This window comes from Choristoneura fumiferana, chromosome 25 (genome assembly GCF_025370935.1).
Source record: "Choristoneura fumiferana chromosome 25, NRCan_CFum_1, whole genome shotgun sequence".
Taxonomy (NCBI): domain Eukaryota; kingdom Metazoa; phylum Arthropoda; class Insecta; order Lepidoptera; family Tortricidae; genus Choristoneura; species Choristoneura fumiferana.
Genome location: NC_133496.1, coordinates 14,077,584 through 14,094,888, shown reverse-complemented (window position 1 = coordinate 14,094,888; position 17,305 = coordinate 14,077,584). Strand labels below are relative to the sequence as shown.

At 40.1% G+C, this 17,305-nt stretch overlaps 1 protein-coding gene across 1 annotated transcript; it reads left to right on the top strand.

Moving 5' to 3' along the window:
- The first annotated feature begins 43 nt into the window (after positions 1-43).
- Positions 44-17,260, top strand: LOC141442521 (dedicator of cytokinesis protein 2-like). The gene is made up of 13 exons (XM_074107543.1): positions 44-127; positions 1,079-1,214; positions 2,462-2,605; positions 3,570-3,687; positions 4,261-4,424; positions 5,351-5,500; positions 7,191-7,303; positions 8,199-8,326; positions 9,349-9,493; positions 11,222-11,425; positions 13,382-13,420; positions 16,455-16,563; positions 17,145-17,260. The coding sequence occupies exons 1-13, from the start codon at positions 44-46 to the stop codon at positions 17,225-17,227; spliced, it is 1,617 nt and encodes a 538-aa protein (XP_073963644.1). The 3' UTR covers positions 17,228-17,260.
- Positions 17,261-17,305: the final 45 nt, after the last annotated feature.

Genomic DNA, 17,305 nt, shown 5'->3' with positions numbered 1-17,305 from the left:
CGCCGAGCTGCATTCCCAACTGGCCAGTCTGTACACATCCATGATGCGGACGGTGCGGTCGCATCCCGGATACTTCCGGGTGGTGTACTACGGCAGGGGGTTCCCGGACCACCTGAGGGGGGAACATGTGAGTATAGCACAGAAGCGGTGTCAAATACCGCTCTCTAGGAAACTGCGTCAATTTTAACCCCCGACGCAAAAGAGGGGTGTATAAGTTTGATCGCTGTGTGTCTGTCTGTGTCACTGCAGCTCTTAAACGGGTGAGCCGATTCGAATGCGTTTTTTTTTATTTGAAAGCAGGTTTTCTAGCGATGGTTCTTAGACACGTTTCATCAAAATCGGCTTAGCCGTTTCTGAGATATTGAACTTTGAAGTGACAAAGTCGGGGGTATTCCAACTTTTTGTTGGTTAGGTTATGTTTAAATAGACAACGTTCTAGTGACGTCATTCACCTCTTTATTACGACACCGCTGATCCTAGGAAACCAAAGCTTTACAGCCATGGCATTACACGGTGTAGTGGTTAGAGACCTTAATAGTTATTTGTGATACGAGGTTGGTAAGTAAGATTTTACAAATGAGTTGACGAATGATAAACCCCAGCCGCAAGACGATGTTTTTCATTACATTTGTGAGAAAACGGGCAATAACACAAAATTGAAAAATAAAAACAAAACAACGCAAAGTTTTACAAAAATGGCGCGTCCTTAATGCGCATGCGTAAGTTTTGTTTTTAATTTGGTTAACTAAAAGCAGGCAAAGGTTCAACGCGTTCAGCCACTGCGACTTTTTTCAAATAAATAAAAGGTGGAAATCATTAAAATCTGAGGTAATTAAATTACAGTTAATAACAATTACAATTTATTTTGCAAATTCATTACTTAGTTTTGTATATTTATACATTTTTCTACGTACAAGTCGATATTTTTTGTTTTTGTCATTTAAAAACTCTTTGCTTGTAAACTTTTAACATGGAGAGTTTAAAAAAAAACTATAAAAATATCGAATTAACTTACGAGCCATGAAAGTGAATTATTCGAGCAAATTTGTTGAAAAAACTATCGTCTATTTGAATCCAGGGCTTCGTGTACCGCGGCAACGAGTACGAGCAACTGGCCGACTTCAAGGAACGGCTCCTGGACGAGTGGCCTGACGCTGAGGTGCTGCCCAAGCTGGACCCGCCCGGGGAAGAGATCACCGACTCGGACGGACAGTGTATCCTTTTACACCGCACACAGCCTGCCTGTCCACTGTAACGGAGCGGTTAAATAGAATTCCACCAATATAATTGCGTAAAATAAAATCTGCGCCCCTCTTCAGTGGACAGGAACTAGCTTTAAGATTCAAACAGAACCGGGAAGTGGCGTCCGCAACTCCTCGCCGCATTGTCCCCTCGCTCCGCTCCCAGTAGACAGCCAGCCTTAAATACCCTCGAAACAGTCAAACATAATAAGCTGTGATATCATTTTTACCAACTCAATTGACTATAATATTGTCTCTGTCTGACTTTCAGGGCTGGAATGAAGTTGAAGTTGCAGATTTGCAATATTATTTTATTGTACTTTGACAAGTTCGTATGTGGCATTCGATAAAACCCTGCCGCAGGCAGCCTCTGCTGTCATTACCAAGCTTTTTTATATGTGCACTAAATGCCGACTGCGACAGGGTTGATAACAACAACACGCAAGTATTACGCACAAGCTTGTCAAGGTCTTGAGTCCTGACATTTTTATTTTTTATTTTTTTTTATACTGTATAGGCTTGCGTTTGCCAAATCACGCCTGATGGAAGCGAGGATGAGCTACGATGGAGCACGCTTGCCTAGTAAATGCTATTCACCTAGACTTGAAGGCGCCAAATTGTAGTGTTCAGGAAACACAGTCGCAGGCATTCCACTCTTATTATTTAACAAATTTAGTGCTTAAGACCTAGACGTGGTTGACCTGCTTTGTTATTTTGGATATTATTTCAAAATTCTTAGAATTCATTATTCAATGAATAATTTGTATTTTATAAAGTACATTCGGCCTTTATTCTTAGTTGAAAATACAAACTGAAATATAGATGCACAGAAAAACCAGAAAAATAAGACCAGCACTGGGAATCGAACCCAGGTCCTTATTTCCAGGTTCTTGTTTTTCTGGTTTTTCTGTGCATCTAAATTTCAGTTTGTATTTTCAATTTAGGTTTTACGGGATGACCGTAAAAGTAAAAATTTGGAATTGAAATAAAAAATACAAAAAGATTCCAAAAAACCAATCTTTATTCTTAGTGTTAATTAGTCCTTTATAAAGTACGCGAGGACCCACGAGGATAGAAATAATGTTTAAAATAAGGTCAACTGCCTCATTGGCGAAATGCCATCCAAGATCCATTGTGTGCAGGCGTTATCAAAAACCGGTTATTTTCGACATTTTAACTTAATCTGCGAAACTTATTAAATACCTTAAACCAAGCATCAGATTTACAAATAAACGCCGTAGAGCCGATAATGGGTGACAAGCTCAAGCGGTTGTCCGGCAAACCGATATCCGGACAGATACTGCAGTACTACAAGCATAACGACGTCGACAAGTTCATATTCTCGCGGCCCTTCCACAGACCGGGTGAGGATTATTTAACCCTTTATAAGGCCCCATTTAATGAAGGAATACCAAAGCTTGAAAAGCAGTAGTATTTCAATAATTACAAAGGATATTCATCATCTAGTAGTTCGTCCCAGCCTATATACGTCCCACTGCTGGGCACATGCCTCTTCTCAGAACAAGAGGGCTTGGGCCGTAGTTCCCACGCGGGCCCAGTGCGGATTGGGAACTTCACACGCACCATTGAATCGCTTCGCAGGTTTGTGCAGGTTTCTTCACGATGTTTACCTCCACCGCAAAGCTCGTGGTATCTTTCAAATGTAATTCCGCACATGAATTTCGAAAAACTCAGAGGTGCGAGCCGGGGTTTGAACCCACGACCCTCTGCTTGAGAGGCGACAGGTCAAACCACTTGGCCACCACGGCTTGTTACCATCAAGCTAGTAGTATTTTCAATAATTACAATGGATATTGTATGTAACTTATAACTAGTTATAACTGATACAATAAGGTTGAATTTTCAAGTCAATGCATGTGATCGCCTCTACCTTTTTAAGGGTTAAGCTCTCTCGAGTGCGGTTAATGTACGCGTACATTATTATAGAGACAAGAAAAGAAAACAATGTCTTTTGTATTTGACGTGGCGGCGAAAAGGTTAAAGTTTTTCGCCATGACGGATCATGACATATTTATTAGTAACAAAATAGCATGATATTTACATCGATAGTAACGATGTATGTAAAGCTATATATTTAAAAAAAAAATGGAATAATATGATACTACTATGGCATCCTAAGGACAATTAGGACATTCAAAAAACTGTTTACGGTTTTTTGCTACTGCTGCATTCTGACGGCAGAACATTGCAGTAATATTCCCTATTTTGTTGTTGTTGTTGTTGATTTGTGGTGTGCAATAAACAATGTATATAATAATGTACATTGTATTGTATCGTGTTTATTGCTGACACCTTATATACTTGCAGAAGAGCCGTTGGAAGGATCAAAAGACGACCTCACGAGTGTCAACGAGTTTGCGACGCGGTGGCTCGAGAGAACCGAACTGGAGATCAGCGAAAAGTTACCAGGTGAGCCCTTAGTTCTGTACCTAGCGTAGCGTAGCGTAGAAAAAACAAATATAAGTCGTGGCAGCCTAGTGCAAGGCTAGCCAAACTCAGCAAGTGTACCACCAAGTACTTGTATTTGCTCAACGCGGCGCCGCCACAGATTAAAAAAAACCATCTAAATATCTATTGGCCAGCCTTGGCTTAGCGGTTTGGAGCATTGCCTGGTAGCAAAGAGGATAAGCAAGATAAAAATATCGTGGTTCATTTGATATGCACTTTTGCAAAGTAACGCCTCAATCATGGAATTCGGGGAAGCGGGGCGGAGAAACGAGCCCAAGCGGAGAAGCGGGGAAGCTCCGCAAATGGAAACACGGTCCCCAACTCCGCTCCGCATTACTTTCTCGCTCCGCTATCTAGCTCCGCGCCTATGGACAGACACTCCGCTCCGTATTACCTCTTCGCTCTGCTCCGCTGCCTCGCTCAGCTCTAGTGGACAGGCAGCCTAAAACGTGTTTGAACGCAGGCTAAATTATTTTTATCTGTTCATTCCTTCCGTGACTAATGTCTGTATCTGTGACTAATGTCTGTAATTTTATACGCATATTCGCAGGCATTCTCCGCTGGTTCCCGGTGGTGAAACAGCGCACGTTCTGGGTGTCCCGGTGGAGGCGGCGGTCGAAGCGCTGCGGGAAGCCAACAGGGCGCTCAAGGCTTTGGTGCTCGAAGCGCGGGCCAGTGACGCGCCGCTACAGCCGCTCACTATGCGCCTCAGCGGTAAGTTGCAGCACCCGCGAGCTTGACGTCAAGGGCGATACGGGCGCCGCTCGCCCGCCCGGCCCTGTTGACAACAATAGCCTTGATTCCTGGTAATATAATACGGTATTTGACAACTCCTGAAATTGCCATATCTTAATATTATTATGAAAATATAGTTATACAGATAGTGTTTAGCGAAGAGAAAATTTAAATCGGTTGAAAATTGGATTTATAGTGATTTTTTGATAAATCTATATACCTGTCTCTTTCTCAAACGCTTTTCTCTATGCAGCAAGTATGGCGGTACTGGCGTGTGACGTCACATGCCAGTATGTCTTTCTCTGCCCAGGTAGCTTAAAAATTGTTTTTGTATTCGATAATAGGCATTGTGTAGTTTTAATTTATAAAACATATACAAAATAGTGAAATACCGTATCGCTCACTATGCGCCTCAGCGGTAAGTTGCAGCGCTCGCGAGCTTGACGTCAAGGGCGGTATGGCTGTGTTCGCTCGGCCGCCCGGCGATGTGTAGAATGGACCAAATTTTGTGCTGCTGAGTATAATAATGTAAAGACAGCTTAAAAATTGATTCGAAGAAGAAGAAGAAGAAGATTGATTTATTTGCCAACATGAACAATACAGGATAGGCACACAATACAAATAAACAATAAACTAATATAGAATGTGTTTGCCAGTCTCTTGCACTGTGTGGCAAAAGGAACAGGCTCAGCTTATGCTGCGCTTGCTCAGAAGCTGCCAGCGCTGGTTTTCAGCCTGCCCCCGTTGACTCAGGCTAGCAGGTTCGATAACATGCATTGTCAAATATTATTCACGAGTGCTCAATCCACTCATGGGCCACCATCCACTCATGGGCCACCATCCACTCATGGGCCACCATCCACTCATGGGCCACCATCCACTCATGGGCCACCATCGTATGTCAGGCATCCTGGACCCGGCGGTGCAGGGCGGCATCGTGAACTACGAGCGCGCGTTCCTGACGCCGGCGTACGCGGCGCGGCACCCCGACCACGCGCCGCTGCTCGCTCAGCTGAGGGACCTCATCGCCGACCAGATACCGCTGCTGCAGTTCGGTCAGTATCTACACAGCGTTAAGTCTCTTTTTAGGGTTCCGGAGCCAAAATGGCAAAAACGGAACCCTTATAGTATCGCCATGGCACGTCTGTCTGTCTGTCCGTCCGTTCGCGGCTTTGCTCGGGGACTATCAATGCTAGAAAGCTGTTATTTTGCACGGATATATATGTAAACTATGCCGACAAAATGGTACAATAAAAAATGTAAAAAAAAAATTTTTAGGGTACCTCATAGACGTAAAGTGGGAGTGATTTTTTTTTTCTCATCCAACCCTATAGTGTGGGGTATCGTTGGTTTGCAAAGACGATTTTTTGATTCAGTGATTTGTTTGCGAAATATTCAACTTTAAAGTGCAAATTTTCATGAAAATCGAGCGTCCCCCCCTCTAAAATCTAAACCGGTGGGTGGAAATTTTTTGAAAAATTCAGGATGGTAGTAAGTACTCGTCTATCAAACTTTCAAGGAAAACTATAACGGCTAAGTTTGCTTGAGAATGATTAGTAGTTTAAGAGTAAATATCAGCCTAAGGTATAAAATGTACCTAAACTTGGAAGATTCCGTATAAATTACGAAATCCTCAGAAAATATTACTTAATTTTTTCTTAATGGCTACGGAACCCTATTTTGGGCGTGTCCGACACGCTCTTATTATTTTTTTTTTTTTAATTTTAAGAGGTGTTAAATATTATTGTTATTAGTTAGTCAAAGAGTTTCCTGACATTGAGTCGGTTATTTTTGGTACAAGTTGCAGGCTTAAGCCAAGTATCAAGTTACCAACGTGCATGTTACGTTTCTGAATTTTACTGTATTTTCGTGTTCGTGCGCAGTCACATGGGTATGCTTTTCTTGGGTGCTGTACACTGGTGAAGTGTAGAGTAGATTAGGTTTAGGAATCGGCGTACTACGAGTATCATGCGTCTGAAACTATTTTAACCTCCTGCGACCCATTATACAACAAAAGTTTACATCGAAATTTAAATCTTAATGTCTCATAGATAAAGTTGAATTTATTTTTTTGGTAATTTGAATGATACGGAGATAATGACACTATTCCTTTTCCAAAAGATATAAATTCTATTGCTAACAGTATGTACTAGTATTATCACTTTGAACCCCAGGAGGATAAATTATTGACTTCTGTAGGTGTTGTCGTGGAGGTCTTATATTTTATGTGCAGTTTTAATGATGCCCGTTGAAGAATAATGATTGCGGTGATTTTAACGACGTTTTGGTGACACATATATTTATTACTAGAGTTACCGCGGCTTCGCACGCTTGAGCTATTCGATCTGGTAGTTACAATTGAAATTCCGGGAAGTTCCCCTGGGAATTCCCAAAATTTAGATAGTGATCTTCATTTCATTACTGTAAACCCAAATTTCTTTCTTTCTACCTTTCTACGACTATATATACCAAATTTCATGATTCTAAGCCAAGCGGTTATTATTTCGAGATTTTATCCCTATCCCGTGGGAATATCGGGATAAAAAGCAGCCTATGTGTTATTCCAGACGTCCAGCTATCTACGGACCAAATTTCATCCAAATCCATCCAGCCGTTTTATCGTGAAGAAATAACATAGGTACACTCACTCACACAAACTTTCGCATTAATTATATAAGTAGGATTATTATTAGACGATGCTCTTGTATCTTGGTCTGTAACGCAACTCTCATGCATTTTGTCCAGGCCTGGAGGTGCACGGGTCGCGAGCGCCGACGGCCCTGGAGGGCTTGCATGCCCACATGCTGCAGTGCTTCCGGAGGATACAGAACCACGTGCATCAGCGCTACGGACGCAAGGTATGGTGCTAACAACGTGATCGACCATTTTATATACCATTTTATAGGCCAGCGTTTGACCACAATCACGCCTGATGGTAAGCAAAGATGTGTACTAAGATGGAGCACGCTTGCCCAATAAATGCCCATTCACCATAGATTTAAAGACGGCCAGATTTTAGCGATCAGGGAACAGACGCTTTCCACACCTTAGCTTCTATAAAAAAACAACTTGTTGCGTTACGCGCGGGAGAATGAATGCTTTTCTCCCGGCTTTCCAGCAAATGGCTGAAGACTGTGTATAGATGAAAAACACCTCCAACACTCCACCCCGTACTAAGAGCCAGGGAGTTGGGGACGTAAATAAATGTAAATAACATTGTACATAGTACATTGTGTCTTAATGGCGGTAAATAAGGAATTACGAACGAGAGTCTATTAGAAGCCCGAAGTCGAAGACTGAGGGTTTTAATGAGTCGATGTTCGTAATTTTAGTACCGCCCGTGCGACACTATGTTTTTCATCACATTTGCGAGTAAAATTGAATATTTGTAAAAGAAAACCTAATATTTTTTCAAAAATTGCCGATGCCGCTGACTGCGCTCTTGGCAGTGCCAGCTCCCCGCCGCCCTCCTCCTCCGCAGCATGCGCCCGACGTGCGTCCGCACGCTCCTGCACGCCGACACTTCATGACAACAAAATTAGTATCAATGACTCATTTACCGACACGGGTTTTATGACAAGCACATTAAGATCGAGGTTTTATTTGGGGGGTTGCAACCAAGGTAGCCTGCATGTTACGACACTGTTTACGAGCAAGTGTGATGAAAATTACGTAAAGTGTCGGAGCACAGCCATTAGACTACCATACCTTATTAATATTGAAATAAAAACCCTATGATCTCATTGGTAACAGATGTGCGACTTTGACGCGGAAACAACGGAGGTGCAGCTCCGGATGCCGCTCCGCGACCGCTCCAACACTGAGACCACGGGCTCCAGCACCAACCGCATGTCAGACATATCCACCGGCACGGCCACCGAGTGAGTACAGTCGCCAGCATTTATATCTGCCACAGCGGAGCGTGCAAAAATATCTGACACGTCCTTCCGGCCCTAAAAATAGAAATAGAAATATTTTATTCGGACCTCGCACATTACATAAAAAGCATAATTAAAATACATTAAAAAAATAAAAGACAAAAAGAAAAAAATAATATTAAATTAAAAACAAGTATTATGCATATGCGAGATCGCGAAGCGGCCCCAGCTCAGCATAGTGTTGGCCGTATAGGCCAACGCTGGTCTTCCGCTGTGACCACTTGGCGACTTCACGGATGGCGAATAAAAAAAAATAACAAACAATAAACAAAACCAATAAAATCAAAATTCAAAACCAAATTAAATAAAAGACTAAAAAACACAAACATAAGACCACAAATCTGTCATTGTCATATCCCCATCTGTGGTCCATGCTGGATGTCAATGTCACTGTCACGTCATTGATTTAAATAGAGTCGACATTCGTGCTGGTGACCCACGTCTCTGCATATACCAGGTGTTACAGATGTGGATAATGTTTTGCCATCGTATTTTTTGGAAAAGTTACGTTCTCGTATTACGTTCTCAACTATACTGAAGTTTACTGAGGCTTATTTAGAAAGCTAAATTGAATACGAGCTTACCCCATAAATTACGATAGAAAAAAAAAAACACTGCATCTGTAATTAACTGAAAACCCCACCCCCGATTCCTTTTTAAGATTTCGAAATGGCAAAAACGGAATCCTTATGGTTTCACTATGTTTTTCTGTTCGTCCATCCGTAGCTTAACTTAGAGATTTAGTGCCAGAAATTTGTAATTTTGCAACATTAACTATTCGTGCAATTTTTTGTTAAAATCTAGCGTCCCCCTCCCCTCCTTGTCACTAAAATCGATGTCGTGGTTCCTTTAAACCGATCCTCATAAAAAAAAATACAGTTTCAAAGTTACTTTTACTGGGTCATCTAAGTAGATCCGGTATTTAAGTAAGTAAATAACATCATAAAGAAACTTTTCACTTCCAGTTCTGCGTCCAAATCCAAGTTCTTCAGTTTCAACGCGGCCATTAACCCTCTGGCCCGCAACAGCAGCGGCGGCGGCGTCAGCCACTACTTCGGCACGCTCAACAACTCGCCCAAGAAACGGGAGCGGCGACGGGCCGGACGGAAGGTAACCGATACACAAGTTTTTGACTTCTTTTATGTCATTTATCAGGTCATTTGCAGGTGGTAGGACCTTGTGCAAGGTCCGCCCGGATTGCTACCACCATCTTGCTCGCTAATCCTGCCGTGAAGCAGCAGTGCTTGCACTGTTGTGTTTCGGCGTGGAGAGTAAGACAGCCGGTGAAATTACTGGCACTTGAGGTATCCCATCTTAGGCCTCTAGGTTGGCAACGCATCTGGTGTTGCAGATGTTTATGGGCGGTGGTGATCTCTTACCATCAGGAGACCCACTTGCTCGTTTGCCATCCCTTCGAATAAAAAAAATTATCATCATCATCGGCCTATACACGTCCCACTGCCATAGAATCTAGAAGACGGGAATTTATCAAAGAAACTCACAGCACAGCCCGAAATTAGGTACAATGATGCAAGTACAGTCAACAATAAGTAGATATAGTCCGCAATAAATACATGTGTTAAAATAAAATTTATCATCATCATCATCATACCAGCCTATATACGTCCCATTGTTGGGTACAGGTATCGTCTCAGAATAAGTATTGGGCCGTAAATCCCACGCGGGCTCAGTGCGGATCGGGAATTTCACACGCACCATTGAATTTCTTCACCAGTGTGTGCGGGCTTTCTAACGATGTTTTCCTTCAACGTAAAGCTCGTGGTAAATTTCAAATGTGATTTCACACATGAATTTCGATAACTTAGGTGCGAGCCCGGGCTTGAATCCACTATCCTCTGCTTGGAAAGCCATACTTATGTTAACCCACTGAGCCATAACGGCTTTTTTATCTATTTAAAGATAACTTAAAATTTGTTTTTCCGTTTACATTTTAGTAAACCCTATAAGACCCCATTTATTGGAGCATATTACCACAGAATCAAAAGCAGCTATCGAATACATATCAATAATTACAATGAATATTGTAACTTATGACTAAAACAATAAGGTTGAATTTCCGAATCAATGCATGTGGTCGCTAAATCGCCTCTACCTTATGAAGGGTTAAGTAAGTTAGCAAGTTACAATCTCGTACACGTATTCTAGCAAATAAAGAATTACTTACATACTTAAAATATATATATCGTAAGATGACATGATCAATGTGGGCATAACAAGTGGGATTCGGGCAAAGAATGAAACTATTTTGAAGAACTAACAAAAGTCGACTAATTGTGGTCAAGATAAAACCAAAACAATACGACACTCATTCAATGAAATCTTAGAAATGCAACTATCATAACGATTCACAATAACTTAAGGAAAAGCCTAGACAATAATAAAGAAACGCGTAACAGTTCCTGAGACTGACGACTCGGGCCAGACTCCTTTTACAAACTGACAATTGACGTTCGCTTTTCCCGCGTCCAGATCTCAGTCTCTGTCAAGCGCGCCGCATGCAACACTGCAATCTTAATAAAATAAACCACACATAGTAATGACCATACATAGACCATACTCATAATTCTACATATATAAAAAATACGATGTCGTCAGTCCACCTGGTGGGAGGCCTGCCAACGCTTCGTCTTCCGGTTCGTGGTCGCCACTCGATTACGTGAGTAGCGGAAACCGGTGGATGCAAGTGGCAAGTTGTCGTTCATTGTGGCGTTCTAAGGGAGGCCTTTGTCCAGCAGTGGACGTCTTCGGGCTGATGATGATGATGATGATGATGAAAAAATACGATATTTGTTACTTAATGACTTTTATCTTCACCAGAGCGAAATCGGCACCCAATCCAGCGGCAGCCAGTGGTACACAACGAGTTCTACGCCCAACGGCATGAGCCAGAACGTTAACGCTAGCACGGCTAGCATCGCCAGTGTAGCTAGCGTCGCCAGCGCGGCTAGCGTAGTCAGCGTAGCGCCCGCTAGCCAACCTGACACGCCCAGCGCGTCGCCGCTACGGGAGCTCAGACAGGAGGTAACTTACTATACTACATTTCAATAGAATCTGTCAATTTTCCAAACATTTAAGACCTTAACGTGGCCACACTTCATTATGTATGTCCCTGTTGATGTGATTATAATCTAAAAGGAATCAAAAAAGAATAATAGTCATATCACCAAGACTAAGGCAACCCAGTGTTCATATTAGTTGGCTGGAAGTGTATAGGATTGTCAGATTCTATTGAAATGGAGTTTATTTCATAATACAAAATTTGAAATTGCCTGACGAGGTGGTTTGCGAGCTGAGCGTCGCGAGGCTTGCAAAGATACGAGTCAGACAACCAATGCACTGTTAAGCTGATCATGAATTTTCTTTTTCTGGGATTCATCCTATTTACGCTTAAACAGACACACTTGGGCATACAGGGTACAAATTAAAAATAAATTATATATGTTAGAAGTCAAACGGAAAGTCAATAAAGTAAAACGGCGTGACGAACTGACGTGTCGAGACTTGACTCGTCAGGAATATGTCGATTTTATTTGTGTAATATGGGAGGGAGAGAGAGAGACACAACACAAGCCATCACAGCAATGTGCCTGATAAAGTGATAAATATAATATTCACCGTATTAAATGTTTGACACCGGTAGCTACTGTACTGACATGACACAACAAAATACGTCACTTTATGAATTACTCATAAATGAATGTTTACATTACCTTTTAGGCCAGTTCCGAACAAAACCAAACAGAAGGGCCATGGGAGCATCGCAACCGATTCTATAGCGTATTCAGCGATTGCTATACGTTTGTATGTGTTTGACACGTTCTGCCCCTTGTGTTAAAACTTAACTTCTACTGTGTGTGCTGTACATTTTGAGTTTTTATGTGTGATTTGTTCACTCCTGAATGCTTAAGTCTCATTTAATTATCTCATCTGTATCACATAGCACTCGAGCCTAAGGGTCAATTCACACAAAAACATGTATGTTTTACTGGGATAATTAGGGTTTAATATCGCTAGATGGCGTTAGTATCGTGAGTTCCGTTTGACCCTTTGAGCCTTTGCATAGAAACCCCAATTGGCCAAATACTTTAAAATTACTCCTATATGTCCACCAACGAAAAAAAATAGACCCTCCCCGACCTATTATGTGTTACCTTTATCTAATAGTTTTAAAATTCACGTTTAATTTAGACATATTTTTTGTAGAATGTAAACAGCGGTTACCCTTAATCTACCCGCAATTTCTTCGTACTACCCGTCTGTGATCATAACTACGGTCGAAATATCGAGTGATCATTATTTTAGAGCGTCGAAATATCTGGTCATCATTACGCTAGATGCGTCAAAATATCGGGTGATCATATCGCTAGGTGCTTTGAAATATCGGGTGATCATTACGCTAGATGCGTAAAAATATCGGGTGATTATATCGCTAGGTGTATTGAAATATCGGGTGATCATTACGCTAGATGCGTAAAAATATCGGGTGATCATATCGCTAGGTGCTTTGAAATATCGGGTGGTCATTACGCTAGATGGGTGTCGTCGAAATATCAGGTGTTGATAACGTTAGATCATCGAAATATCGGGTGATCATAACGCTAGACGCGTCAAAATATCGGGTGATGATAACGCTAGGTGCGTCGAAATATATATTTCTATTTTTTTAAATAATAGTAAATAGTCTAAATCCCGTAGATAATGTCTTATTGTCTTTTCTTGGCATCAAATGCAAAGGGCAAGCGCAAGGGACACGTTGTCAGACAAACTGTGAAGTTTTCCTTTGGCTACTCATTGTACAGAATCATTGTATTCCTACTTTAGAACCTGATAATTGTGTCCGTCAGTTTATTTATTACAATGTAAATAACCAGACCTGTTTGTCCTCGTGTGGGTGTGTGACGTCAGTTGTGTGCGTGGCGTCCGTTTTTTTATTTATTTGCCAACACACTAAAGCCTAACAATTATTTCTGTGGACAGAATTTACAGTTCCAGGCGGCTGCTCGAATTCAAAACCTAGTAAGTGAACATTTTGAATATAACCAGCTGTACGTGGATTAACAAACGTCGGGCCACCCGCCGTTTTTGTACATTACATACACATACAAATCGGCATGTACACTCAGCTTTAAAATTTCTAACTAAACTGTTTTTGTACACGAATTTTACTACGCTTCTTGTTTAATAACATTGGCATTTGTAAATAACACGAAATTTTACTAAATTGTTCGTCCTTGTTGTGTCTTAGTTTTCCAAAGACACTTTGGTAAAACTCTGCTTTATAATATCTACATGTCATTGTTATATCGTTTTGGTCATAATTTAATTTCAGGTTTTATCTTTTCTTTGTGACCCGGGTGTAATACCTAGCGAAACAACTAGGAATCAATTATAGGTAATACTTACGTACTTCAATCGAATAGTTATTGATATATTTGTCTCATTTGGAAAAAGCAAGATCTGTACAAGTTCAAAACGTTACCAGATTCTATTTTTTTTTAAAACACCTACATGTACAATTATTGTCTGATGACGTTTAAAAAGTTATAAGAAAAATATGAGATTATAATAATTCCGTATTTTTAATTTAACTTTTTTTTCTAACTTTAAAAAATCTACACTACGGTATTAAATTCTTTAGCTATGGTGTTTCAGACAATTTCTTCAGCAACTGTACATTCAACTTGAAAATCTGGGAGGTTATTTTATATCCATTTTTATCTCTTTATCAAACACCTTTACAAGTTTCGGCACTAGCTTTTCAATTCGGGCAGTCATTCGTTATATTATGTGTTGATGTTTTATAAAGACATGGTCAAACAGTGTGTCGAGATCTTCCATATTAGCTTGTAAGTAAATAAATGTACACCTTTAAAGACATGTTAAATATCGTGGTTAGTTCAAAAGGTAGACGTCATTTTCTATTTATTTTTCGTTCGCTTAGTAACATTAAAGCCCGTCAAGTGCGAGTCTTGATTCGCGCACGAAGGTTTCATACCGAAAAAATACTCTGCTTTTATTTAATTTATAAAACTTAGATTATATTACTTGTTGTGTATAGCCCACAGTAATATACAAACACGCTGTGATTCATCCATGTGACAGATAGCAAGATATACTAAGGAGGATTAGTTGGGTCTTGTTAGGCACCATACGGGTACAGAACCCAAAAAATAATCTAGTACCTTATCCCGTGGGAGTTAAAAAAACAGTGCACCTCTGTATGATACATAACATCTATGTACTACACTGCATGTTTCTTACATCAAAACGGCGCACAAAATTAGTTCACAGCGCAGTTTTGTGCACAGTTCACTATAGTTTATTGACGTCCGTGACAGGGGTTGTGTCAAAGTAATATTGATGATTGATGCGCCGCGCGTTTTGTTCTAGACAGGCAGTCTAGTGCCGTAGGGTACATAGATGTCGATACATGTGCCGGCCTAATTTCAAGTCTTTATTAATTTCACTGGTTAAGAATATGTATTAGCTGTCAGAGTGTTGTATTATACTTGAAACGGAAGCTAATCACCAAAAAATACTGTTGGCAAACATCAATATAGACTGATAAGGTAGAATAAATATATTATGACGAAGTTTTCAAACAAGAATTTAAGTATTATTTGGTCGTGAATACGGTGACTAAACATAAGTAAATATTAATGTAGTTAATGCCCGCGAGTAAAAATGTTACGTTTTAAAATGACGTATATATATTTAACTGTAAATTAATTATTAAAAAAACACTAAATATATTAATGTTGCCATTTGTTTCATTATACAGGGTAACAATAAGTGATCTCACCTGAAAAACTGGTCACTGGTCCTGAAAAAACATTGAATTTTCAGATAGATCCAGTTTATTCTAAAACCTATTATTGATATCGGTTGATAGAGCTCGGGAAGCACTTTCAGGATCAGTAACCGGTTTTTTAAGATCTTGTATAGTTTAGAAATAATCGAGTAAAATCACTTATCGTTTCCATCCTGTATTTATAAAATTGTTGTACATTTATTCTCATATAACATATTACTTACAATGGACTTATATTATATATATCACACTCGCATTAAAATGGGCAGTCATACAATCTTTACATGTAAAACAACGACCATGTCTTTTAATCAATTTAAAATATATTACACTATCTTTTCTCGTCTACTGTGTCTCTTTCTAGCTAACTTGTAAGAGACGCACAGCGATAAAGCGATTCTCGCATAGACATAGATATCAATAGATAGCGCAATTATCTCGATTTTTAAAACCATACGTGTCACATTACTTATCTGTTATTATTATTTAATAATATTGCGTGTTCTTTAACCTGTCCTCTCCCAGAGGCACAAATTTGTGCCCAAATTCCTTTGATCCTGTTATCCTGGGAGATGACAGATTAATGAGACTGGCTACTTTTAAAATATTTTTCACCGCCAATATTGACAAATTAAGCCGTGTTTGATAATCCAACAGAAATTCTAACTCCAATCTTAACTCCAGCATTCAGTGTCAGAAAGTCATATAAGTAAACGTTTTCTTTACTTTCGCTCAATGCTGGTGTCAGAAGTGCATTTGTAGCGCCTGAAGAAATCTCGAGTTTAACAGCTAGCAGCAAAGGCTTGAGCTAAAGAATCGGCGTGAGACCAAATGAATAACGATAACCAATTTTAAATGTCTTTGATGTGACGGCTGCGATTGTAGCGTCTAACGCCCGGGCGCTCACGACTGCATTGACCATCTTTTTCTACGCTCATCCTATACCGTGTGACAGGTTTGCCATTGGTTATAGTGAAAGTGACTTGACACAACTCGCACTTTTGCACTGACCGCTCAAACCAACCAGTAATATCATATCGTAGATACCAAACATCTACCAAGGCAAAAAAGACGCTTTATTATATATTTTGCTTCGCTATCTCGCTCAGATCAAGCAAGTTGCTATAAATAGCGATAAAAAAGCGCTTGCGTTATCTATTCATATTTATGTCTATGTATCCAACTGTACTTACAGCTATTGTAGACTAACACTGCTGACATACGCTTGTCTCTGTCTAGCTCGTGACGGAGCGGCCGCTGCGCGCCGAGGTAGAACGAGAGAGGAGATTGTCGCAGAGAGCCAGCTTGCTCACTTCCTCTGCACCACATTCTAATAGAGATTCTTTAGGTAAGGAAAATATGTATACAGACAGACAGACTAACATTTATATTGATTTATAGTAAAACTAGTAGCTATGTGAGTTTATCGAAATTCCTGAAATGTGATATTTTTCAATTTTCTGCCATTTTGGAGAATTTCCCTAAAAATAATCAAGAAAAAAATTCCATATAATCTGGTCACAAAATTTCATGAGAATCGGCTGAGAATTGCGACCTATACAGAATAACATTCAGACAGACGTACAAAAGATTTTTACTCAACTTAAAACGGAGATGATTCGCTCACGCGGTCAATGTTAAAGATATAGGTTTATTTACACGTAAGATGTGATTATTGAAAGTACTAAATCGATACCAAATTACACTAATGGAAAGCTAATACTTATGTCCGATTTGATAGAAGCTACTTTTTATCCTAGGTGAGTGCAAAGTTCGCACAGAGATGTAATTGGGTAGTTTACATCGTGAAACGATAAGTCAAGACAATTAAAAAAAAAACCTCGGTGGTAAAGATAACGGTACTCCTGACTTCATATTTTGTTAAACAGCAACAACAAAACTTCACAATTCATTTTAAACTTTTTTAAGGCTCGTTCCGACCGCGATACAGCAGTCGGTATCATTCGATGATTGAAGTAAGCAAGAAAGAGAAAGGTAATCTAAGGTTTTAATGCTTAGTGGTTGTGAAGTCCTGTTTTTGCTTTTTAAAATGTGTGCTAAAATGTATTGTGTCTGAGGCTACGTGGTCC